At 38.2% G+C, this 25,606-nt stretch overlaps 1 protein-coding gene across 2 annotated transcripts in view; it reads left to right on the top strand.

The window, feature by feature from the left end:
- cdk17 (cyclin-dependent kinase 17) overlaps window positions 1-25,606 on the top strand; it is a 65,827-nt gene that overhangs the window by 19,993 nt on the left and 20,228 nt on the right. The window contains exons 2-3 of one of the 2 annotated variants that reach the window (XM_017494306.3): window positions 13,213-13,361; window positions 22,465-22,629. In XM_017494306.3, coding sequence (XP_017349795.1) covers window positions 13,235-13,361; window positions 22,465-22,629 — 292 coding nt within the window. In that variant the 5' untranslated portion in view covers window positions 13,213-13,234. Of the gene's footprint in view, window positions 1-13,212; window positions 13,362-18,160; window positions 18,411-22,464; window positions 22,630-25,606 lie in introns of those variants that run through there. The other variant, XM_053688061.1, reaches the window with a different exon arrangement.

Raw genomic sequence — 25,606 nt, 5'->3', positions numbered from 1 at the left:
AAACAAAAAAAGTTTTTCATGATGTACTTTTACCATCCTATATTCTTTAGAAATCTATGTCTTTGAGTTGTTGAGTAGTCCAGTAAACAAACAAACAAATAATCCACCACTGTATCCAGTTGTTAAACTACAAATGGGGACCATGTGGATTAATTCACCTGATTGATTGATTAAAAAAAACAACTAAACAATGCAATAATTAGCCACTAAAATCGGTTGTTTAAATAAGGAAGCGTAAAATATGATCATGATGATCAGCAATTATGATCTCATGGTATGATCTGATTGAGCAGGTGAGGTCAGCAGTTTGTCTGCTGTTGGCGTGTTGAGTAATAACACTATCCTTTTACTACAAAGCATTACATGTGGCAGAGGTGATCATTATAGTTGATTGCAGATAAATAGAGCGCTGATTTCATTTAGCTTTGTCCACCAGGGACAGTAGTGAGCATGACACAATCTAATTTTTGAAAAGAGTTCAAAGAATGAAGTGGTTTTAATTTAACATGACTTGAGTGCAGTTGACTGACTGAGTGTCCATGATATATGTTCAGTTTGTCTGGCTGCAAGTTTCTCCCACAGTAATTGTATGTACAGTAGTAAACATCAGGAGGTGTGTTTTCCTCACATCTGCCTTTTTAAATGTATTTACTTTTTTTTTTTTTTTAAACAAAGTCAATTTTTTTCGGTTGTTAAGACCAGAGTGGGTCTTAAGCCCCATGGATAAATGGGCAACATTTCAAAATGGTGATAATGTGGTGATGACCCACTAAATTGGTTCAAACATCATGCAGATTCAAGATTCTGCTAGTCTACATGTCCTCTGTCCCCTTCCCCACCCCTCCTTCCTGTTTCCTTCTTTCCTTCCCTCCCTTTCTTTGTTCCGTCACTCATCACGCTTGTCTGTAATTAAGATAAGGCACACAGAAGACATTGCAGATAAGGATGGACAGAGCGAAAATCAAATGCGTGCTAATGTAAAAACTTTTCTAGAGCTAGCCTGCGTACACTCGCCACACATGGACGCATAGGTGGTTTGGTCTGATGGCCTACAGCTGACCCAGACGTCACCACGGAGACAACGTTTGGTGTGGTTTCCTCCGTCTGAGATTACTGAATGTCTGTGTGTAAGCAGCCTTTGGCATTGGAGGCCACTGAGTAAGGAAAACTTAAGCACTTTTTGTACCCTTTTACAGAAAAATAGAACATAATTAATCAGTAAGAGATAAACATTTGAAGAGTATTGTGACAGAAGGAAAAATAACAGGAGAAATCTCTGCAGTCTCAGGTGATTCTGAAATGAAGGACCTGTTCGCCATTTGTACCACGGTTGCAATGTTTCTGTAAAATGAATGGCGCAGTGGGTTTGGGATGAATCTCTATGATCCTGTCACCAGCATAATCCAGGAATGTGGATTTGCTAGATAGAGAGCATGCAAGTGGTAAACAAGCTCAAAGGTTTAACATGTGACTTCCACCACTATTCATGTGTCCTAGGACACATTCAGTCTAACAGCACATCGTTACAAGTGTGGCACACATGCTGGTAAAATACCATCTAAAAGCAGCATTATTCAGGGTCTGAATGACTGGTTAAGGTAACTTGTTTATGTCTTGGGTTTTAGTGGGAAAACTGTTGTCTGGCTTTTGAGCCATGTAGACGCTAGTCTTGTGCGATTTATAATTAATTATTTATCCCTCCTACACGATCTTGCATAGCCATGATATCCAGTGATGTTTACCCTGATTATATTAATTTATATATTATTATATTATCTTAACTGCCGCTCTGTACACGTATTGTATAGGAGGTCCATATTTTTACATCAGAGCGCACTAGTATGAGCCATCACTCAAAAATACGGCAAAAGAGCAACGATAAACATCAGATGAGAGAATTGACGTATGAATTTGAAAAGATTTGCACAGGTTTTTTGAACTCTCCAGTATTCAGTGACAATACTTCAATGCTATGCCCCCTTCCACCATCTCACATGCTCTTGACTCGACTTTCTACCACAGAGAATAGAGAGTTTTTAAGTTCACTAATAATGTGAAACAAAAATCTGTTAATGTATGTCTGACAACATAGACATATATCTGTACTGTATCTACAATGTTTACAACCTATTGCCCTACCACATCACACTCTGACACTGTATTCTTTATATATATATATATATATATATATATATATATATATATATATATATATATATATATATATATATATATATATATATATATATATATATATATATATAATACACACACACACACTTTAACTATACTGATTAGGTGTGCCACTGACAACTTCCGGCTAAATTTTGTCTAAAATTGCACTTTCTGTTTTTGATGGGGGTGGGGGTCATCTTACAGTGTGAAACAGAGTTACTTTTACAGGTGTACCACCCTAAAGAGAATTACTTTCATAGAACACCACTTCCTGTATTGTTTTATTCCTTTGAAACACAGTGATTCCTCAACAATTTCAATTTTTTATTTATTAATGATGTGATCAGTTTTTTTTTTGTTGTTGTTTTTTTTTAACCATTTATTGATATTTATGTTTAATGTAATGAGACAAGTAAGTTTCTGTTCTCACTTTATGTATTATGTTATAGCAGCTATAAACAGTCATTCCCTTAGCAGCCTCTTTTTTTTTTTCTTCTTCTTTCTTTTCTTCACCCCCCCCCCCCCCCCCCCCCCCCCCTTGTTGGAAGGTTTTGTCTTGAAATAAGGGAAGAAAACACTGCAAACTCATTTGTCTGAAGACTCTCCTGTGGTGGAAAATCTTCCGTCATCTCGCCTCACCTTTGTCATGTGATAAATGAAATCTGACTCCTACTGATCTGTGTTCAGTTTTTAATTGTAGCGTCCGTTTTCACGCTCAAAAAACAATGTTGCAAGCTGCACCTCCGTCAGACTCATGCTTGGGTGTGTGTGGACAGCATTTATCGTGAGTTGTACAAATCAGGATAATTGCGCATGATTTTAATGATAATTAAATCTGACATGGTAATACTAACCGTCTAGGAATTTTATTGTGTTTTATCGTGTAACCGGTAACTGTTTCATCCCTACTATACAGTTTAAGTGACCTCTCCACATTAGCTGCTGTTGCAGGACATTCCTGAGGCTGAGTTCACGCTGCTGTGAACAACCAACATTTTACCATGGTGTGGTCCATGTTTTGTCTGTGTGCCTCCCTCCATCTTTGTTTATTTCTTTTTTTAGTTTTTTGTTTTGCATTGCTTGCCTGCCATTTGGCTCCAAGAACTCGAGTTGCTGTGGTGATTTCATGCCTTTTACTTCAACACAAAGGCATCTCTTCTTTATTCACTTTCTGTCTTTCTCTCTGTCCCACCATGACCACCCCCACCCTCTCCAAAATGTCTTTAGGGTGGGTGGGTAGTGGGAAGGGGGGTATAGATTACAGATTCTAATCTGTGAGAAACAGTGGATGCTGATCAGACTCGGGGAGGAGGGTTGCCATAGTGATGGGAAGAGATTCTTATGTTTCTGGGGAGAGAGAGTAAGAGAACAGCATGTACCTTGATAGTCTAGCCAGAGAGGGCAATTCCAGTGTTTACAAACCTTAAAACACAGTTTCTGCCAGAAATCTTCATATTAAGTGTAACTGTGATCTCAATCATACAGTCTTTGTGCAGAGTTAAGTGTAAGGTGTGTGTGTGTGTGTGTGATGTGCTTATATGCCTGTGTGGCTGAGGGGGGTGTATGTAGCTGCCTAACCCAGTTTTCTCCCTCTGTAGACTGTGATTAATGAGGCTGCTGTGTGATGCCGCAGCCAGCTTTAAGTGTTTGAAGTCAGACATTAATCGAGCTCCATCTGTGGAAACACCAGACTGAAAAACCAAGCCATTGCAGGAGTGTGTGTGTGTGTGTGTGTGTGTGTGTGTGTGTGTGTGTGTCTGTTCGTGTTGGGAACATCCTACTCCTGAAGTTCTGCTACCAAACTACACCTGTAAAAACAAAAAACAAAAACAACAACAACAACAAAAAAAAACATAACCCAGTTCAGATCTAGTTAGGGGAAAGAGATGTCACATACACTCCTGCACTGAATTTGTAATCTTCAGTGTGATGGTTCTGTGTCCTATCTCTACCCCAATAATAATGGTACTAAAGGAACTCCAAAAAAGGTGGGGCTTTATTTAAAACTGACAGCTATGCAGCATGGGCTTTCTCAAAGTAGACTCAGGAAGGAAGAGAAGAGGAGGTCTTTTATTAAGTACTTTATTTGTAGGAGAATTAGGACCTGTGAATGCTCATGGTCATCACCTATAGCCTTGCCTAGTCAAAACAAAGTCGGGGGGGGGCTTTGTTTTGACTGGGCCACTATGAGCTCTCTGAAGGCCAACTCCCCCTATCTTTTCAGATGTTTGTGTTTTGCATAATAAGGGTTTAATAAGTTATGTATGTGTAAAGGCACATGTTGAGGCATCTGTAAGAGCATACACTTAATGTTTTTGATTTTCTCATGAAGGTTTTAATGAGCTACTGATTAGAGGGATTGGGAATTCACACAAATGTGCTGAGACACTGACTGAGCAGTGGAGAGAGGGGAATAACATGCCCAGAAAGTACACAAACTGATTTATAATAAAATAAAGCATATATATTTAATAAGCTTTATCAACATGCTAAGAAAATAATTTCTGCATTTTTATATATATATATATATATATATATATATATATATATATATATATATATATATATATATATATATATATATATATATATATAATATATATATAAAATTCTATGTTATAATCTAATATTATGTAATGCAAAAAAAAAATAAAATTCTTAGCAGGGTCACGGTGGATTAGTTATTAGCATGTTTGCCTCACACCTCGAGGGTTGGTGGTTCGATTCCCGCCTCCGACCTGTGTGCATGGAGTTTGTAGTTTTCCCCCCCGGGTACACCAGTTTCCTCCCCAAGTCCAAAGACATGCGTTGTAGGCTGATTGGCATTTCCAGATTGTCCATAGTGTGTGAAAAGTTTTGTGAATGTGTGTGCAATTCAGGCCCTGTGATGGGTTGGCACTCGAGTCCCCTGAGATAGTCTCCCCCCGTGACCCTGTGTAGGATAAGTGGTCGAGAAAATGGATGGCTGAATGGACTCTTTCTTAGTGATATTTTACCAGTTTTGCTGAATTGTTTCACTGCCATGTGTCCTTTCTTTCACATTCTTTTAAATTTCAGTGAAATTATAAAGTAGTACAGAAAAGACCATGTGAGCAAATCGCTTGCTCAAGCATCCAGGACAAGCAGATTTCATGGCTGGGCTATTACCTCATAGTTGCCCTGCAGACGAATATTGTAGGTTCAACAACCAGAAAATCGCCAAACAATTTTTCGTTTGCTATGCATGTTCAAGCTTTATGCTTTTCACACTGGTGTGAGGTGCCTTGACGCTGTAACTGTAGCACATGCTTTTGAATTCTGAAGCCTGCGATTCTACAAACATCGACCAAGCAGTGATCTAGTAGACATGAACACATTTTTAGTAGCACGTGGATTAATTAGCTTGCTCAGATGACAGATGTTCGTTTCACAATGAATAAAATGCAGGTACATGGAAACACGGATCAAAATAAAGTTTAGCACAAAGCAGTTAAACATTGCAACATAAGATGAAGATGCTAGGGAGACTTGACTAATATCTTTTACATGCAATGTAAGGATAGATCACAACATCTTGTACCCATAACGACTTTATCCTCAAGGTCAAACACTATGTGCTACATTTAAAAGATTTGTTAGAAGCAGATAATTATCTCTTACACGTTTCTCCTAATCTGTATTAGTGTACTTAACTAGCTAACAAGGTTGCCATGCATTATGTTAGATGCTGCTTTTTATCATAGTCTGTTTTTGGGTAACCAAACCATCCAGTGAAGTACATTGAAGCTGTTACTTGCCTAGTGGGCTAGCTAATACATTTGCTGCAATTGTGGGCTCTTCTGTAGCCTGCCGACTTTCCAACAGGCTTCCCCACAGAACTGCTGCTGTCAGGGGCATGAGCGAGTGCCAGCCTGGCATAGCATGGAGGCTTGATAGAGAATAGAGGGCAGAGGAACAATAGCCAACACTGTCCTGTGTACTATGTGCTCATTGGTGAGGAATGTACCAAGAGTGTAGCTGTCGACCGCAGACCTGTTTTCTTTCAGAACTCGTCTCAAAGGTAGGGGAAGAGAAAGAGAGCTGAAGGTGTTGCATGCTTTCATGAGGTGTGTGTACTTGGGCTGTGTTTTAATGAGGTGGCCCCCAGCAGAGTAGAAAGTGCTTAGCTTTAAAGAAGCAGCCCATGTCTGCTCTCTTGTGTACCAACATCAAAGACTGCTTTCTCATGAGTGGGTGGTTACAAGTGTGTACGTGTGCACAAGGTTGAGTGAAATAGCTATAATACAAAGTGTAGAGTCAACGAGCAGGGGGGGCTCGAGCTGTAATTCATGCACCAAGCCCACTGGAATGTCGACTGTTCCTTCTGGTGGGATTTCAAGAAGGGTAGGATGCTTTTAGCAGGGTGTGTACAAAAGGGGTGTTGGTAATTAACAACTGCAGTATGTAACTAGCCACAACCATACACAAGCCAACAGCACAACACACACTCAGTGCGTTTACATGGACAACAATAATCCACTATTAACCCAATTAAGACAATACTCTGATTAAGAAACTAGCATGTAAACAGCAATTTTTAATTACCTTAATCTGATTAAGGTCATACTCCAAAGTAAACACAAATCGAATTAAGACGTGGAGTACTCCTGTTTTAGTCGCATTATCGACGTGTATTACAGACATGTAAACACCTTAATCACACTATTAACATCGTGTGAGTTTTCACCGCATTTTGCGAAAGGACATGATCACAAACGGCAGTGCTCAACCGTTTTATGGCAAACGAGAGAGCACAGTTGCGTTCCAAACTGTGTACTTGCCTACTATAGGCCTATAGCAGGCGAAATACATGTATCTCGGCTACTATACAGTAGGTACGTATGCGGTTTGGGACCCAGCCCACGGCTTCAAGCAGTCATCAGTTAGCACGTATAGCATGACAAATAATTAAGCGCACTGGAAGCGTTCGTAAAAATTAAAAATAAAAACGTCCAAAACTTTATACGGTACCATAACGAAGACTAACTGTATGTCGATACGTGAAGTTCTGGAGGGACGTCGGATGGCGTGGTGTGGCGACGTAATGACGTGTGCCGTTAATCTAATAATGTTCTATAACATGTAAAACAAGAACATGAAAGGAGTATTCTAAAAGCGACTCATGTAAACACCTTAATCACATTATTATTTTATTCAGAGTAAGGTCAAATAGATTACTGCTGTAAACGTAGTCAGTGTTTCAAAATAATTTTATTTGAGACCTGGAGATCAAATTCATTGTACTGGCCATTAAACTATGGCAGAATTGAGCTTCTTACTATGCATTTTATTGTGAATCCTAAAGGATAAACTTGTATGATTCAATTTGCGTATCTCACATGAATTAAACAGACCCCTTATCACCCCTTATAGATGATAAAAGATCATGTTTTGTATTGAGCAGACTAGAGCCACATTACTTTTTTCTTTTTAAACCTTAAGCTGTAAAGCTCTTCTGGGAGCTTGGTATCACTCTCACAAGCCCTGTCTACCAATTCAATAATAATTATTTAATAATAATTCGATGAATTTAATTAAACAAAAACAACAAAAGCAATGTTGTCAAGGCCATATCTGCTTCGTGGAACCGTAAACGTTAGCTTTAGAACTTGCATATATTAATACATATATTCATAAATATATAAAGAAATACACAGTTAGATCACAACATTACTCTTTGCTTTATTTGCTTTCTGTCTGGTGTCAGACAATTTCCCATAGTATACGGTGATATTTTCACTTAAATGATTTTGTTTTATTGAATTTTTTTATCCACTGATGATGTTACTAGGACAATGTGTGTAATAATTTTGACTTGAATTTTGAACCGTTTTAATTTCTGGGTACAGAGGTTTACTTTTTTGAACCCAAGTCAATTTTTTTTAACAATCTATGTGCACGCATGTGTGTGTACATGTGTTAAGACTTGGGGTAGTCGTGGCCTGTCTGAGCAGATCTCACACATCGGAATGTCAACTGCTCATAATCTGGCCGCGCTGCAGGGTGTGTCTGGATTCTCACATGCAGTTCTACAGTCGGAGTGACCAGCTGTTTGACATGATGTGCTCCGTCAGCATGTACATGGGGGTGTGTGTGTTTGTGTGTGCACATGGATGCTTGCATGTTTCTTCTCTAAGTTATAGACTGTCCTATCTTTTGTTCATAGATAGTATAGTATGTTTGTATAGTTGAGATCAAAAGATGATATGATGGATCAGAATTTTAGCTTTTGTTTTCTGATATTTACATCTAGATGTGTTAAACAACTTGGAACATGCATGGCACCATTGGTGGCAGATCAGAACATTTGGGTGAGCAGAAGAATGGGAACAGAAAGTCTTGAAGTAAATAACATTTGATATTTGGTTACATATCCATTGCTTGAGAGAATTGCATCAACTTGGTGACCTACTGACTTCATCAAACGTTTGCATTCTGTTTTTATTTTATTTTTTATTTTGTGTGTTGCTTTTCCAGGTTTGTACTGCAGCTTTGTTTAGCAGTTGTTTTGTCAGTGTAATCTTTAGGAGGTGAAATGCTGCTCAATTGAGTTAAGGTCTGGGAATGGACTTGGCCAGTTTAAAACCTTTCACTTTTTCCCCCTGATGAAGTCCTTTGTTGTGCTGGCAGTGTGTTTTGAGTCATTGTTTTGCTGCATGAAGAAGTTCCTCTCAATTAGATTGGATGCATTTCTCTGTAAATTTGCAGAAACAGTGTCTTGCAAACAGATGCTCATCTCTGCATTTCTTTGCTAAATCCAATCTGGCCTTCTGTTTCTTACTGCTGATGAGTATTGACTCTACATTGCTGCTCTCAAAGTTATCTTTGAATGGTGGATTGTGATACCTTCACAATCATCACTGGCTGTAGTTTTGGGGTTTTTCTTCACAGCTCTCGCAATATTTGTCATCAACTGCTATTTTCCTTGGCCGACCTGTTCGATGTCTTGTTGTTCGTACACCTGTGGTTTTTCTTTTTCAGGACATTCCCGATTGTTATATTTGCTTTACCCAGTGCTTGTGCGATGGCTCTGATGGATTTCCCCTCATTTCTCAGCTTCAAATTGGCTTACATTTCTCCCATAGACAGCTCTCTGGAGTTCACGTTGGTTTATCCTTTTTAACAACAAATGCAGTCTTCACAGGTGAAACCCAGAGCTCAGACCAAGAGTAGACATTCAGAGCTGTTCACTCTTTAAGCAGTCAGTCTAACCGGGCACACCTGGGCAGGCAGAAACACCTGTCAGTGCCATGTTACAATATTTTTTGATCTCTTGAAAATGGGTAGTTTAAATAAAAGGTGCCATGGTCTAAGTTCATTAGTACATCTAGATGTAAATATCAGGAAATGGATCAGAATTTCAGATTTCATCTTAAACCCAAATGTCTGAATAGCAAAAACAAAAGACATGGCTAGTAAACACTTGTTTTAGGGCTTGTGGCTGCCCAAGATTATTATTATTATTATTATTATTATTATTATTATTATTATTATTATTATTAGGTCACATTATAATAACAGGTCTGTAGAGTTTACCTGTGCTATGAACAGCTTACTACAATCTCCAGAAAGCATCACTTCTCAGAAAAGTCCTTTGAAACACAGTCTATCTTTTATTGTTCTGTGTTTGAAACTCACCCAGTGCTTTTCAGTTTGGTTTCGGCATGAGACAATAGAAAAGAATTGAGCACTTTCTGCAGTGTCTTTATATGGAAGAAAAAAGTGCAAAAATGTCTTCCCCCCCCCCCCCCCCCCTTCTCCACAGGATATAATAGAATCTTTACCAACATGTCCCAGATCCCTCAGACACTCCAGTATTAATTTAACCATGTCTCCATGTGAAAGTAGTCTCATCTGAGTAGGGCTTTGGATAATCAATGCCTGTTTATAGGGGACACGCACTTCCAGGGTTTTTGGACTGTTTGCTTCAGTGGAGCACCATGTCATCTATCAGTGTCCTCTAACGTATCTATATGACCGTTGGACACAGGCTAAGTGAGTAACAGCCAGTGTATCTGCTGTTAAAATGGTCAGCTTAACATAGTTCTCTCTAGCACCCATATAAATACTTTCTGGTTTTACAATAAAGTCTAGAAATCAGACTCCACCTGAAACACATAACTGCAGCTGGATAACGGGTACATTTAACATATTTCTCTCAATACGTCCATGCTGCTGACTGTGCGGCTTCACGCAACAGGAAACACCTTGTCTAGGGAGGTAGCGGAACTGTTTCTGCCTATTGTGTGTGTGTGTGTGTGTGTGTGTGTGTGTGTGTGTGTGTGTGTGTGTGTGTACACACACAGAGCTTTGTGTATTAGAAAGGGCTCTTTTATTATGAGTCAGAGGAGTGGTGTCACCTTGATGCTGAGTTGCTGACATACTACCCCCCCCCCCCCCCCCCCCCTTACTTCCCAGTAATCTCTTGTCATCCTACCCATCTAAAAATCCTCTTCCCTGATTGGTCCGTAAACACAATTACAGTCCATTGCTTCCTCTCTGACTCACCAGTCACTGTCCAAATTTGGTATATTCCAGTATAAAGTGTTGTCATTAAATTGCCTAATTTTTTTTTAATCACATTTAATCTACTGCATTAAAATAGATCATGTCTTCAAACTTTCATCGGGCAAACAGAATTTATGAAATTCCCAGTTTTTACGATGCATGTATGTGCAGTATAATCAACTGTTTGTTAAAATGGGAGTGTATGGTTGCCCTGTTCGATGTCTTGTTGTTCGTACACCTGTGGTTTTTCTTTTTCAGGACATTCCCGATTGTTATATTTGCTTTACCCAGTGCTTGTGCGATGGCTCTGATGGATTTCCCCTCATTTCTCAGCTTCAAATTGGCTTACATTTCTCCCATAGACAGCTCTCTGGAGTTCACGTTGGTTTATCCTTTTTAACAACAAATGCAGTCTTCACAGGTGAAACCCAGAGCTCAGACCAAGAGTAGACATTCAGAGCTGTTCACTCTTTAAGCAGTCAGTCTAACCGGGCACACCTGGGCAGGCAGAAACACCTGTCAGTGCCATGTTACAATATTTTTTGATCTCTTGAAAATGGGTAGTTTAAATAAAAGGTGCCATGGTCTAAGTTCATTAGTACATCTAGATGTAAATATCAGGAAATGGATCAGAATTTCAGATTTCATCTTAAACCCAAATGTCTGAATAGCAAAAACAAAAGACATGGCTAGTAAACACTTGTTTTAGGGCTTGTGGCTGCCCAAGATTATTATTATTATTATTATTATTATTATTATTATTATTATTATTATTATTAGGTCACATTATAATAACAGGTCTGTAGAGTTTACCTGTGCTATGAACAGCTTACTACAATCTCCAGAAAGCATCACTTCTCAGAAAAGTCCTTTGAAACACAGTCTATCTTTTATTGTTCTGTGTTTGAAACTCACCCAGTGCTTTTCAGTTTGGTTTCGGCATGAGACAATAGAAAAGAATTGAGCACTTTCTGCAGTGTCTTTATATGGAAGAAAAAAGTGCAAAAATGTCTTCCCCCCCCCCCCCCCCCCCTTCTCCACAGGATATAATAGAATCTTTACCAACATGTCCCAGATCCCTCAGACACTCCAGTATTAATTTAACCATGTCTCCATGTGAAAGTAGTCTCATCTGAGTAGGGCTTTGGATAATCAATGCCTGTTTATAGGGGACACGCACTTCCAGGGTTTTTGGACTGTTTGCTTCAGTGGAGCACCATGTCATCTATCAGTGTCCTCTAACGTATCTATATGACCGTTGGACACAGGCTAAGTGAGTAACAGCCAGTGTATCTGCTGTTAAAATGGTCAGCTTAACATAGTTCTCTCTAGCACCCATATAAATACTTTCTGGTTTTACAATAAAGTCTAGAAATCAGACTCCACCTGAAACACATAACTGCAGCTGGATAACGGGTACATTTAACATATTTCTCTCAATACGTCCATGCTGCTGACTGTGCGGCTTCACGCAACAGGAAACACCTTGTCTAGGGAGGTAGCGGAACTGTTTCTGCCTATTGTGTGTGTGTGTGTGTGTGTGTGTGTGTGTGTGTGTGTGTGTGTGTGTGTGTACACACACAGAGCTTTGTGTATTAGAAAGGGCTCTTTTATTATGAGTCAGAGGAGTGGTGTCACCTTGATGCTGAGTTGCTGACATACTACCACCCCCCCCCCCCCCCCCCCCCCCTTACTTCCCAGTAATCTCTTGTCATCCTACCCATCTAAAAATCCTCTTCCCTGATTGGTCCGTAAACACAATTACAGTCCATTGCTTCCTCTCTGACTCACCAGTCACTGTCCAAATTTGGTATATTCCAGTATAAAGTGTTGTCATTAAATTGCCTAATTTTTTTTTAATCACATTTAATCTACTGCATTAAAATAGATCATGTCTTCAAACTTTCATCGGGCAAACAGAATTTATGAAATTCCCAGTTTTTACGATGCATGTATGTGCAGTATAATCAACTGTTTGTTAAAATGGGAGTGTATGGTTGCAGAGAGGTTGTGGTGGAATGGTGTTGTTAGTTCCTTCCCACCCTATTAATTAAATCTCTTCCTGCTCAGGGCAGTTTGTTTGTGATGTCTACATTTCTGAGGTCATGTGAATGCTCATGCATGCATGCATGTGTGTTTTATTAATGTGCAGAGGTGTCTTGAATCACAAAGTTCTGCCTCTCGTGAATGTTTTATTAAAAACCTCTTGGTTATTCATGAGGAAGGTTTTTTTCTTCTTCCCTCTGCGCCTATCACGTGACCCACTTTCGAAGTCTAGTGTGTGAGTGTCCCAGAGGAATTTACAAAGAAATCAGCAGAGCACAGATACACCCACAGAGTAGTGTCTCTGGAATTGCATGATTCAATGTGATTGAAATATTTTTTCATTGCTAAGATCAAATTTTAATCATGCTGCTATTTCACAGATATCATAGCCTTTGTTAATAATAAATCCTACCCCCCCCCCCCCCCCCCCTTTTTTTTTTTTTTTTTTTTTTTTTACATCCCTAGGCCTCCACTGCCTCAGAGGCCCATGGAGAAGATGAAGCGGATTAAGAGACGTTTGTCGCTCACGCTGCGTGGCAGCCAGACCATCGACGAGTCCCTCTCGGAACTGGCCGAGCAGATGACCATAGAGGAGAACAGCAGTAAGGACAGTGGTGAGTGCAGTCGAGTGTGTTCATATGTGTGTGTGTGTGCAGTTTTGTGCTGCTTATGAATGCGTTTCCATCCATGCAGCTCTATTGTGTTTTGTTTGTGCTCAGTTACAGTTGGTCGTTTATGCTGGAGATATCCAGCTGCATTAGTACTTTGATTACTTTGTGAGTTGTAGCATTGCAGTGGAAAATGCCTTTTTTTACAAAAATTTTTTGTATGACATTACATCGCTTTTTTTAATAATTTCATTATTTGTAAAGAGAGTGTCCAGCATGGTGAACATTTCCTATTAGGGATGCACCGAATGTTCGGCAACCGAAATTATTAATAAGTGAAAAGGCCGAATAAATTTGACCGGACAATGATGTGTTTGATGACGCGACCAAATAGCCTAGCAACCAGAGTGAGACGCACGAATGTCACGACCTCCACTTCCGGTAGCGCACTCTGAGAGATGAGGAGGTGTGCGCATGCACGAGCTTTGTGCACTAGTGCTCAGCGAGCATGTGCTCTTCAGATGTTGACAATCGTGACATTGTTTACTGTGGACACGTGCGTTTGTTTTGTTTCTGTTCCGGAGTATTCTGTAACGTTGCGAGACGTAAGGGAGTAGAGTTCGGAAGCAGGCAAAGACGTATTTATTTAAGGGCAGGCACACAAATCCAAAAAACGTAGTCCAGACAGGCAAAGGGTCGGGCGATCGGCAAATAGGCAATTAGGCATAAACGGGGCAAAGCAGGAATCAGAGTCGCGGTCACAGAAAACAGGGTCAAAACACCAAAACAAGAAACATGAACTAGTACTATGGACTGGGAGCGGAAAAACCAGCGGCAACTAAATTAACTAATCTATAGTTTAAACTATAGACTTTTAAACTAAATCTATGAAGGAACATAACATTAACAACGTATATAACTCTACTATATCTACTATAATATTCAGCGAGGTGTACAGGGACGCGAGCGGTATATATCCCCAATATAATCAGCCGTATAGAACCGAATAGAACCATTTCCTGCACTCTTGTCTTTTAATGCACTTTTCAATGCACTTTTTTTTGTTGTAGGCTACAGCGTGTTACATTCTTTTAGCAGTCAGTTATAGGCCTAACATAGGCTATTCAAAGGTGACTACATAAAAATATTTTTATTTTACTAATTTATTTATTTAAAGTTAGATTGTGCCTTGTTGGTAGCCTATGCCTGCTGGAATGAAAAAAATTGTTCAGTGTTAAATAAATATTTTTAAATTGTAGTTTTTGTGATTGATTTTTTTTCTTTGAAAAGCAAGACAAAATAGTAAAAAGCACATTTTGACTATTTAATTTATGCAATGGTGAAAAAAAATGCAAAATAAATGGAAAAAATGCGAAAAAATGTGTTCGGTATTCGGCCAAGTTTTTCATTATATTCAGTTTTGGCTTTGGCCAAGAATTTTCATTTCGGTGCATCTATTTCCTATATATTTTTATTCAGTGTTCAACAAAAGTGATGAGCATTATTCTGTATATTGGGGTCATCAATTGCATTTGACATAGAGCAGAGCAAATAGAGTTTGAAGTTGGAAGAAGACAACAACGTAAATAAATATGGTGGAGAAAACAGAGCAGAATGTAACATAAGAAATGTAAAACTCAGTTACGCATTTATCCTACTTAGTTTAAAATAATGAATTACGTTATCATTAAAGCTATTCTTACAAATAGAGTTTATTTGAAATGCCACTGCTGCTTGACACGTCTTGCACAAAATCTGGGATCTCTTTTAAAAATGTCCAGTTAAAGATGCGATTTTGCTTTTTAATATTAATGTCCTCACTTACTTTCTCGCTTCGCACCCTTTTTCTAAAGCTTGCCCTAACACCACTCGGGTTTTTCAATATAAACGGCAACAGTAGCCTTTCAGTCTTGATGGTAGGACAGTACTCCTGAGAAAAGTTGCACTTGATGCCATTCGAGGTTCTTTCTTGTCCTGTAATTTTTGAGGATGTTCTTTGTTCTTTGGGGTTATGTGTTTTATTCCAACATTGACAACAACGTGTATTATTATGTACCAAGATTGTATCACTTGTACTTTGACTCCAATTTGAGTGTAGCACTCCCAAATGATTACACTTTCTCCAGTTTAGTTGTGGCTCTCTTGTTCTTCCTACCTTGAACTACCTTAACCTGCTTCTGCTTGAAACTTGATTCCGGCACATGAGTATCACCTTTAGCTCCTGGAACAGCTGTATATATTTGGCTTCATCTGTAAGTCACTTCAGATTAAAAAAAATCTGTTAAATGAATCAACTTAAATGTTTAGTTCTTAATTAACAATTTAACATTTTTTGTAAAACTGCAATGGGAAAAAAACCTTGATGGCCATAAGTTAGGGATCTGCAAATGATGGAATCACTTTTTAGTTTAAGTTCTCTGACTTACTTTGTACAGTTCCCCCTTTAGTGTGTGTTTGGGGGGGGGGTTGGTAAATCATAAATTTACCAACTAGACCACCAGGCAAGTTACGGATCACATTTGGTTAACAGTCCTGTATTTTGGTTGCCTGGTAACTTACTATGATAAAAAGCGGTAGCTTTTATAATGATAATATAATGATTACTTTCTTCTAGTAAAGTTTCTGAAGTAGCAGATACATGTTGGCATCCTCAACAAAAATATGTTCTGTCCTTGCATCGATTCTTCTTTAGCCGTGATGTGACTGTAGGGATGGGTACCGAAACCCGGTATTAAATTATATATATTCTATTATGTATTATATTATAACCCGGTGCTAAATTATGAAAGACCGTAGTATTCACAAGCACTGATGCTATCGGTTCATTGTGACGATGATGGAGAGAACCAAACGTTCAAAAGTGTGGTTGCACTTCACTAGAGTTAATGCAGACAATGCTCATTGCCACAAGTGCAACAAGATTTTTGCTTGTAAAGGCGGAAACACAAGCAATCTGTCAAAGCATCTTTCAAAATGTGCAGACAGAGAAATGCAAAGTTTTCGACTGCCTAGCTAGCTTGTGTCCGTTTGCCCCGTCTACAACATGTATGTATGCTAGCAGCCTTCCGAAATAAAACGACATATAATCATCGCATAATCAAGGTCTCTTGCGGCATCGAAACAACGTTCATCTCCGACATTGATCCGGCATCTTTTTGCTCGTTAAAGTCATGTTGAATCTAATTGGTTTGCTTACCTTACGTTCAAGTAATGTTGATTTCATTTGGGTGAAAGGACATTAAGCATTCAACATATTTTCTTCTTGTTTTTAAAATAATTTTATTTAATTTATTTTACCTTTCAAAAAATAATGCAGTGTTAATTCTGTTCTCAATTTGTTTCTTTTTTCATTAAAAAAAAACAACCACAACACAAAGTACTGATAAGAATACCGTTAAAGTACCGGATCGATAAGCAGTATCGGTAAGAGTAGTAATATGGTTAACCTTAATGATACCCATCCCTAGCTGACTGTGTGTTTGCTGTAGCACGAGAGTTATGTGAGTGTTGTGCTGCACATTATTTTGCGTTTCGTCTGTGTTTCCAGCATGCCTCCATGTTCCTCATTCGGAAAGGATTATCGGTCATGTATGCACGTTATTAATTCACCTATTAAAGTTCTACATCAACCATATTGTCTCTTGTCTGTATATAGTTGCAGCAGGTTGTGGGATTCAGAAACGTATACCAGTTAGCGCATCAAGGTGTGTTGCACTTCTGTGAAGCATGCTGTGTTTAAATATATGTAGAAATGAAAAGCTTTTGTTTTGCACAAGTCAATAAGTAGCGTTTTTTTTTGTCTTTTTTTCTACTTGTCAGCTAGAAATAAATGAATGAATTAAAAAATACATGAGAAAAGCCGTGACATTAGATCTGCGTGTCCCTGGCCCCTGTGCTACTGATAAGTCCATGCCTGCAGTGAGCATGTGATGTTGATTGGCACAGCACAGATATTACATGAGGACACTGGTTGTTTATCTATGATGTTTTGCATCACTTTAGAGCATAATGCCCAAACCTTATGATTACACAGGTTTTAAGTGATTTTACATTTAAAGTCCTAGGGAAAACTATGTAATATGTAGAATCTATTTAAAAATCAGCTATTAATATAAACTGTGCATTTTTTTTTTAGCAGGCATATATTATTAATAATAAGTAATTCTTAATAAAAAATATTTCAGATCATTTTTAAAGAAATTGTAATAGTGTAATTTGACTAGTTTGTGCTTTCATAACTGATTATTCACTCATTTTATCAAACAACTAGAGCTATCTGAGAGTAAACACGAGGACAGGGGTTAAAACAGAGATGCAGATGTACCCAAGAACTCGTGTTCCTGTTTTTATCAGCAAAGACAGCCATGCTATTAAGGCTGGAGGGAACACATTATTTCTCCTACTTCCCTTTTTTTGTCCCCCTTTCATTTATTCTTCTGTAAGTCAGCTGGTAATTACATAAGAGTCACTCCAGGCCTGTGTGCAGGATTTGTGAAGTACGGTGCATGTGACACAGAGCGATGCGCAGAATTAGCTCCTCTGCCTGGGGCTGCTCGTGATTGATGGGCTTGGTTAATTAACAGGCTGATCCAAACTGAACAGTAAGATTTACTTTGGGTCATTAAACGTGTAAAACCATACCACTTTCCCTTGGATATGTGTTTCATAGTCCGTATGTTATTGCACTTTAAATGCATTCTGTATCGGCCGCTGCTGAAAAGCTTTGGGTTGAAAACATTAGATGTTGTGGCCCTTGTGCCTTGATGGGGGCGCCCGAGAGGGGAAGTGCAGGAAGGTGTGAGTTGTGTAGCGTCCAGTCCTTAGTGTGCATTGGCAGGGGCAGTATACATGGGAGCTGGCTAATTTTATGCCTCAAACTTACCTGAAAGATTTCTTTTACTGACAGTTGACACAGTGTTATCTGTGTAATAGTGCTTATGTATTACAGCTTTTAATGACCGGAGCCTTATCTTATGTACCTTATTCAATCTACCTCAAGTCGATAAAAGGCAGGCTTTGGCCGTTTCCTTCTCAGCTGCTCCTTACAATGATTGTGTGAGTATGTGCTGGAACTGTAACATTCCTTTCAAATGTACTGTTGATTAGTAGGCTAATTTTAATTAAATAAAATGTGTCATTAAAAAAGACATTTCTGTTTTAATGACAGTGTAATTATATACATTAACAGTAGCTTTCAGTGTTCTAATTCTATCATAAACTCTAAATAATGTACGTAAAGAAATACCTACAATAAACCTTAAACATGAGTGTTTTCTTGTCCCTGATATTGAACAGTTTACACGTCTCAGGTAATCTCTGGATTTTTTAAATTTCTATATTATCGCTAGTGAAACAAGTAAACAACTTGTTCTGACAGCACAAGTGTATAGATTCGCACGTTTATGAACCAGGGTAAATGATTTATAGATTTCTTTCTCGCAGACTAGTTGTTGTTTGGTGAGGTGACAGGATTGTTCACTGTTTTAAGATGAATCATTTACAAAGCCATTGCTGTTGCATAATCATTTGAATGGGGTGTCATTTTCTCTTCTTTTGCCTGCTTCAGTAAACACCTTCTGCCGCGCACACACACACACACACACACACACACACACACACACACACACACACACACACACACACACACACACACACACACACAAACAAATCAAACCCTCGAAAATTCCATGAAGTTGATATCTGTGATGTAATGCATTTTGTGCATCCAAATATCATACCACATTCAAACCCCTGAGTGTAAAAGCAAAAATTGAAGAAAAAAACCCCTCTTCTTCTGAAGGAATTCTCCGTGCTACAGAAGTGGTGTGCGTGCCCACACGTGTTTTATGGCTCAGAGATGCCACAGAGGCAGGTTCTTCAGGGGTTCACTGATGTCTGAGAGCTTGTCATTCTCACTTTAGAGCCGTTGCCTAGCAACAAGCCATGGTGGAACAGCACGCAAGGAGTTGCCTACATACTATGCACTTATACCAAAAGAGTCAAATGAAGCTGGCATGACTTTGATGATTTTACTCTAGGCATTAGCTGGAAAGGGAGCAAAGATGGCTGATTGTTCTGAGTAGTAATAATAATAATAATAATAATAATAATAATAATAATAATGCAGGATGAAATGAGAGAACTAATGCCCTATAGTGAGTTAAAATAGGTCATAGAGACCACAATATCTGTCAGTTTGATTTGAATGTGTTGTAGTAAAGAGCTCCTGTTTATCTTCTTATGTAAGCCAAAAACAACGCAGTGCTGTGTGCATGCATGTGTGGATTTGAGGTTGGAGGGTGAGGTGATGTAGTGAATAGGACAGCAGCACAGGTGGTGCTGGCAGGAGTGTGTGCAGGCACAGGTGGGAGAGACAGGTGGAAAGTGGAGGACACACAGACATACTTTCACTCAGAAGCACACGGTACGTTTTTGGATGAGAATCAGATAGTGGAAGCTGATCTGTTTGCTATGCAAAGGCACAGACATTTTGGACAACAGTTAAGTGCACTTAAGCAAGAGAAATCTTTAAGTAGCCTTAATTGGTCTGTACAAATGTCTGAATTTGTAACAGGAACTATGAGGATGGTTAGCCTGACATTATTCTAGGCAGGACTAATTTCCTGCAGCAACTACTTTACCTAGTATTTGACTATTTGTGTCATAGACTCACAAGCTGTGATTAGATGCAGAGATTTTTGTGAGTTCAATTAAATGTATTCCATCCCTGCTACAGAGTCTGAATTCATAGATTCTGAAACTTTACTTTGGTTGAGCAATTAACCTTTACCAAAAAAAAATAAAAATGTTTTACTAGGGAAAATTACACCCAATAAGAACAAGTGTGTGAACTGACCAACCACGTGTGTTGTGTATGCCAAAAAAAACCCAACTATTCGCTTAAGAAGCACTGAAATATTAGCAAAAAAGATGAGCACTTCATCTGTGCAAGAGAGTGAGAGGTCAAATGGATGAGTTGGTGAGAAAGAAAAAGCAGTTTGTGCATGCGTGTGGGGGGGTGGGGGTGTTTTGGTTTCGGTTTCAGAAAAGAAAAAAAAAAAACATTCTTCAAAACTGTGTACAGGTACTGTGCATGACCTGTCTAGCGCTGGTGCTAACCCACATCTCAGCCACAATCAGCAGATGTTGTCTTTTTCTGGAAGCATCTCCAAACACTTGACAAAAAACAAACAAAAACAAATTCCCTTGCGTACCATGTTTAAAAAATAATATATCAAAAGAATAATGCACAGTAAATATAATGGAGGTTTTGATCTCAAACATACAGAGCTATTGTATAGTTTTATTTAAACATATTTTTAGCACAATGTTTTTTTCAAAAATTCCAGTATGATCAATTCCTGGTAGGATTTCAACAGTTGTTTCAGACATGGGATTTTGTTTTTATTATAATAATGGCCCTAATTTTGCTTAATGGTATTTTATATATGTTTCCTTTTCTATATCCAACAATCAACTGTCTCCCTTGTGTTGAAAGTTCTTTAGTTTTTCCCATGGTAATGCACAACAAAGAGATCGTACATGCTCATTTTTCTAACCCAGCGTCTAAGAACTATCGAAAACTAACAAGATTTTCAAGAAACAGCTTGTTTGCATATATTTAAAATATTCCTTAAAGGTGTTAATAATTCAGGCACAAATATTTGAGAGAAAATGCTTACAAAGCTTCTCCTTTTATTTGAGTTTCAAATTTGAATAATTATGTGTAATGTTTATTTTGTTCATTTTTCCGAACGGTGCCAATAAAGCAGTAGGGCAATGGACTTTTTAATAGCTATTTACATAATTAATCCTCATACAAGTGGCATTTAAAGTCAGTGTTAACAGCTTTAACAACAAGGAAAAGCTCATGAGTCCTGTCAGAGTATAACAGGTAGCTTAGCAGAGGTACCCCCCCCCCCCCCCCCCCCCCCCGTCTCTGCGGAACGTTGACCAGATGTCCTTACTAAACAAATGTAGAGAAGAACAATTTGTTCAGCAAATTCTTCCATCCAAGAAATTATAGTTGGAAGCCCCTCCCACCCTCTGTCTGACCTAGCATTTACTTTTCAATCTTAAACAATTTATAATGCCGAATTGTTGGTTTTCGTACACGTGCAATCCGTATCGTGATTGCAGTCAAATTCAGATGTTTACATGCAGTTTGTTACATTTAACAGATTATTAAACAGAGTTGTCCAACTCTTTGAGTCAAGCCTCTTTCAAATGTTTCTTTCTAATGGACTATCTCAGTTCTGAAATAGGTGTGCATGTGAAGGTTTTTTTGTTTTGTTTTTTTTTGTTTTTTCCCCTTCACTTATTTATTTAATTTCAGATGAACTTTCAAGATGATTAGCAAAATAAAATGTTTGCAAAGTTAAAATAAAATACTTCAACACATTGCTTCTTGGAGACTAAACCTTACACTGTTTCAGTTATTTAAATTTGAATTTAAGCAAAAACCATTGCAGTTACTGTACTGGTGAGTTACCCCCCCCCCCCCCCCCCTTTTTGGCACTAACGTCTTTTCTGACATGCAGGTCCATCGTAGAATATAATTTTCTGGTAAGCGTAGATGGTTAAAAAAACTAGTCATCTGTAATTACCCAATGTTTTCATCCATTTATTACCAGCGTTAAGAGGAAAGCACTGAATTATAATGAATGCCAAAATAATGGGGGGTGGGGTGGGGGATGTACTGCGTAAAGAGACATACTGTGCTGGTATGAACTGATTGGGTACATGTGACTTCATGTGACACTGATATGTTCATTGGTAAAATGCTGTCATGGTGACAGATATGGACCAATAACCTAAGGCTTTCCAGATGCCACCAGTCGTATCTTAGTTCAGGGGAAAGTTGTCATAGCAACAGCTGTGTGCTGATTGGCTTTTGTGAGGATGAAATATGATAGGGTTAGGTGATCCCCTTTCAGGCATACAATGTTTACTATTCTTGCACACACACACAGTGGACCATAGTGTTCTATTATTGAAAGGTGTTTGTGTTCCATTTATTTTGTATACATTTTTAGCTCCGTGGACCTTGTGGATCAGCATGCATCATCACAACATACTGACTGATGTTTTGTTGTTGTTGTTGTTTCAGAGCCCATAGTGAGGAATGGACGGCCGCCCTCATCACATAGTATGCACTCATTCTTACACCAGTACACGGGCTCGTTTAAGAAGCCTCCTCTCCGCCGGCCTCACAGTGTCATCGGGGGCAGCTTGGGCTCCTTCATGGCCATGCCACGCAATGGAAGCAGACTCGGTAATCCATCAATCCTATCTCCAGAGTATGGATTATAGGCATTGACTTTCTCCTACCCCACTCCAACCACACACACAGACCATTCCTACTCTTCCCACACCACCATTCATAACATACAGCACACACAACCTTAACACAATATTCACAGCATGTAGTCTACTGAAACACATTCCTTGAAGTAGGCTAAGATGTAACCTTTATTAAAATAGTAGCCAGTCAGTGGTTTAGACCAACCCAGCCACAATAGATCACATGTTTCTTGTAGAAGGAACAGCAGGATATTAAGTAATAACATTCAAACAAGACATCTACATGCCACTCTAAGGATGTTGCCATGCCCAGGCTACAAAATAAACATGGCAGTAGCATGTTATTTGAACAACACAAATCGACTGTGTACATAAGTTGTCCTGCTTGACAGATAACACAATGCTAATTAACAGATATTTACTGTACTTTCTAGTAGACTAGTATAGACAAGTTCCTGATGTTGGAAAATTTGACTTAATGTTTTGATTATTTAAATGATTTAAATGCGTAATTTTATAAATAACCTAATTAAAAATAAACTTCTGTAAAGAATGTCATTTTTTCAACAGTACTAAATGCTAAACATGAGTTCATGAGACAAGCTTATATGAGTTCAGTTTTTACCCAATGCACGATTAGTCACTGAAGCGCGGTAGACTTTCATGTATCACTTTTAGATCAAGGTAGTGTAGGGAAAAACACATTTTCAGAAGGATTTTAAGCTTGACATACAGCACTGAATGTCTGGTACTGCTCTTAAAAGTAACACAGCACATGGAAACCAATTCAACTAAACCCTCTATATAATAAAGAAGGCCAGCTTTGAGCCATGTACCTCACATGTTTACATGCAAAATAATCTGCCAAACCTTATGAATTCATTCTGATTACAGATTCTGAATTCACTGTTTAGATGTAACCTATATTTTGCTGTTAAATCTGTTACATCTGATCTAGATGTATAAAATTAATAGATTAAATAGATCTGTTAAATCTACATGCACATATAAGTCACATTTAATCTAATTTTGTGCATTTGCAGAGAGTAGTGGCTTCAGGACCTGTCCGAATGCAACAAGTAGCAAACATTAGTTCAGCATATAACTAAGTCTATAGTCTATAGTCACTTTAATTTGTTGCATTTTAAATTCAGTTTTAGTAACTGCAAAGAGCTGATTTCTTTTTCTATCCACACTGTGAAATATATGTGGGCTTTTGGTCATAAGGGAACATATTTCTTATAAGCAAACAAACAAATAAAAAAACGCAACTCCAAAAATATGCAGCAATTCCACGAAATGGCCATTAGCTAATTCAGTAATATTAGACCATACGTAAACAAATCAAGTTAGTTAGTAAGACTAGTTAAGTAGCCAACTGCTCTGCAGACATTGGATAGCTACATTAACTTGCTAGATTTAAAAAATTGGTATTAAATGTTAAATTCAGAATGTTAAAAAATTGTTAAATTCAGTATTTACTTCAGCATGTGAAGTTGTGTTGGAATATCATTGTTGTACAAGGTGTATTTTATCTATTTATTTATTTATTTTTATTTATCTATCTATTTATTTATTTGTTTATTTATTTATTTATTTATTTATTTATTTATTTATTTTTTTTTTTTAACAAGTGTATAAGAAACTACAGTTAAGAACTTATTATGGTTTTGTAAGACCATGGATATTTACACAGGAGAACTGGCTTCAGTAGTGCACTCTCTGGAGCTATTCTTCCTTTTAACACACACTTAAATAGATTATACTGTTTTTATTGGATATTTAATTTGTATCAAATTTGTATTCTGAATGACTCATTTTATATACTGATTGACAGTGGATTATTATGTTGCACTTAATAATCCAGTGTTAATCTGATTGGTAGCTCTGTGATGGGAATCTCTCTTACAGTACTTTCATAATTAGCATTTGTGTGCTGATATGAAAAGTAATGGAGGATAATGTGATGTGTACACTGTAACTAGAGCTGCAACAGCTAATCGATGATAATCGATTATGAAAATTGTTGTCAAGGAATCTCGTTATCGATTAGCTGGTCTGCGCGCGGCACGGGGGAGATATACTCATTACGTTACTTCTGTTCAGAAAACACGCTTCAGAGAGTAAATACTAAAGTTGTGTCCCAAATGAAGTACTGTACACTTGCACTATGCACTCTACCATATAGTGTGTGAATTTTAGAAAGGTAATATCATCTCAAATACAACACTAGCGGTTATTTTTACTAACCAGAAGTATAAGCCACGACAGCGCGTGACGTCATACCCACGCTAGCATTAGCAGACACGCAGATTCACAGACAATGACTTCCTTCAGTTTACTTTCTGTCAGCGTTCCCTTTTATTCCCAACATGACCTCAGTCACCATCAGACGGAGGAGAAGTTGTCTCATGACTGAGGAAGAAAGTGTGTAACCTCCAAGTCCTCTAAGGGGAGCATTTTAAACACCGTGGAAATCAAACTGATGCACGAGGACAAACTTATGTTTATATCCAAAATGCTCCTCTGTGTAAGGGGCAGGGGAGACTGGTGCAAGCTGCTTAAAAGGTTTAGTTTAATTTAAGTTTATTGTCATTATAAGCTGTATTTGCATGCTTGCAGTGTAAATTCTGTTGTTTATTATAACGGAAGTGATGTGTTAGTAACGAGGCCGCGTTGCTGATCACGTGCGGTGCAGACACGCAGATACAGAGTGTAGCACGAGTAAGATCTGTGATGTCTAATTAAAACATTATGATCACAAGTAAAATAATATTCCTAAAGGCAGTGAGTAACAGAAACCACAAGGTGCAGTGAAAGTACGTTTTTATTATTAATTTAGGACTGTAGTTTAAGTCGGTGCTTTTTGTGCATCCATAAAATATAATGCATAAATACTATCTATCTATCTAGCTATCTATCTAGCTATCTATCTATCTATCTAATAT

The sequence above is a fragment of the Ictalurus punctatus genome, chromosome 19 (genome assembly GCF_001660625.3).
Source record: "Ictalurus punctatus breed USDA103 chromosome 19, Coco_2.0, whole genome shotgun sequence".
NCBI classification, from domain to species: Eukaryota; Metazoa; Chordata; class Actinopteri; order Siluriformes; family Ictaluridae; genus Ictalurus; species Ictalurus punctatus.
This window is presented reverse-complemented; position numbering and strand designations above follow the sequence as displayed.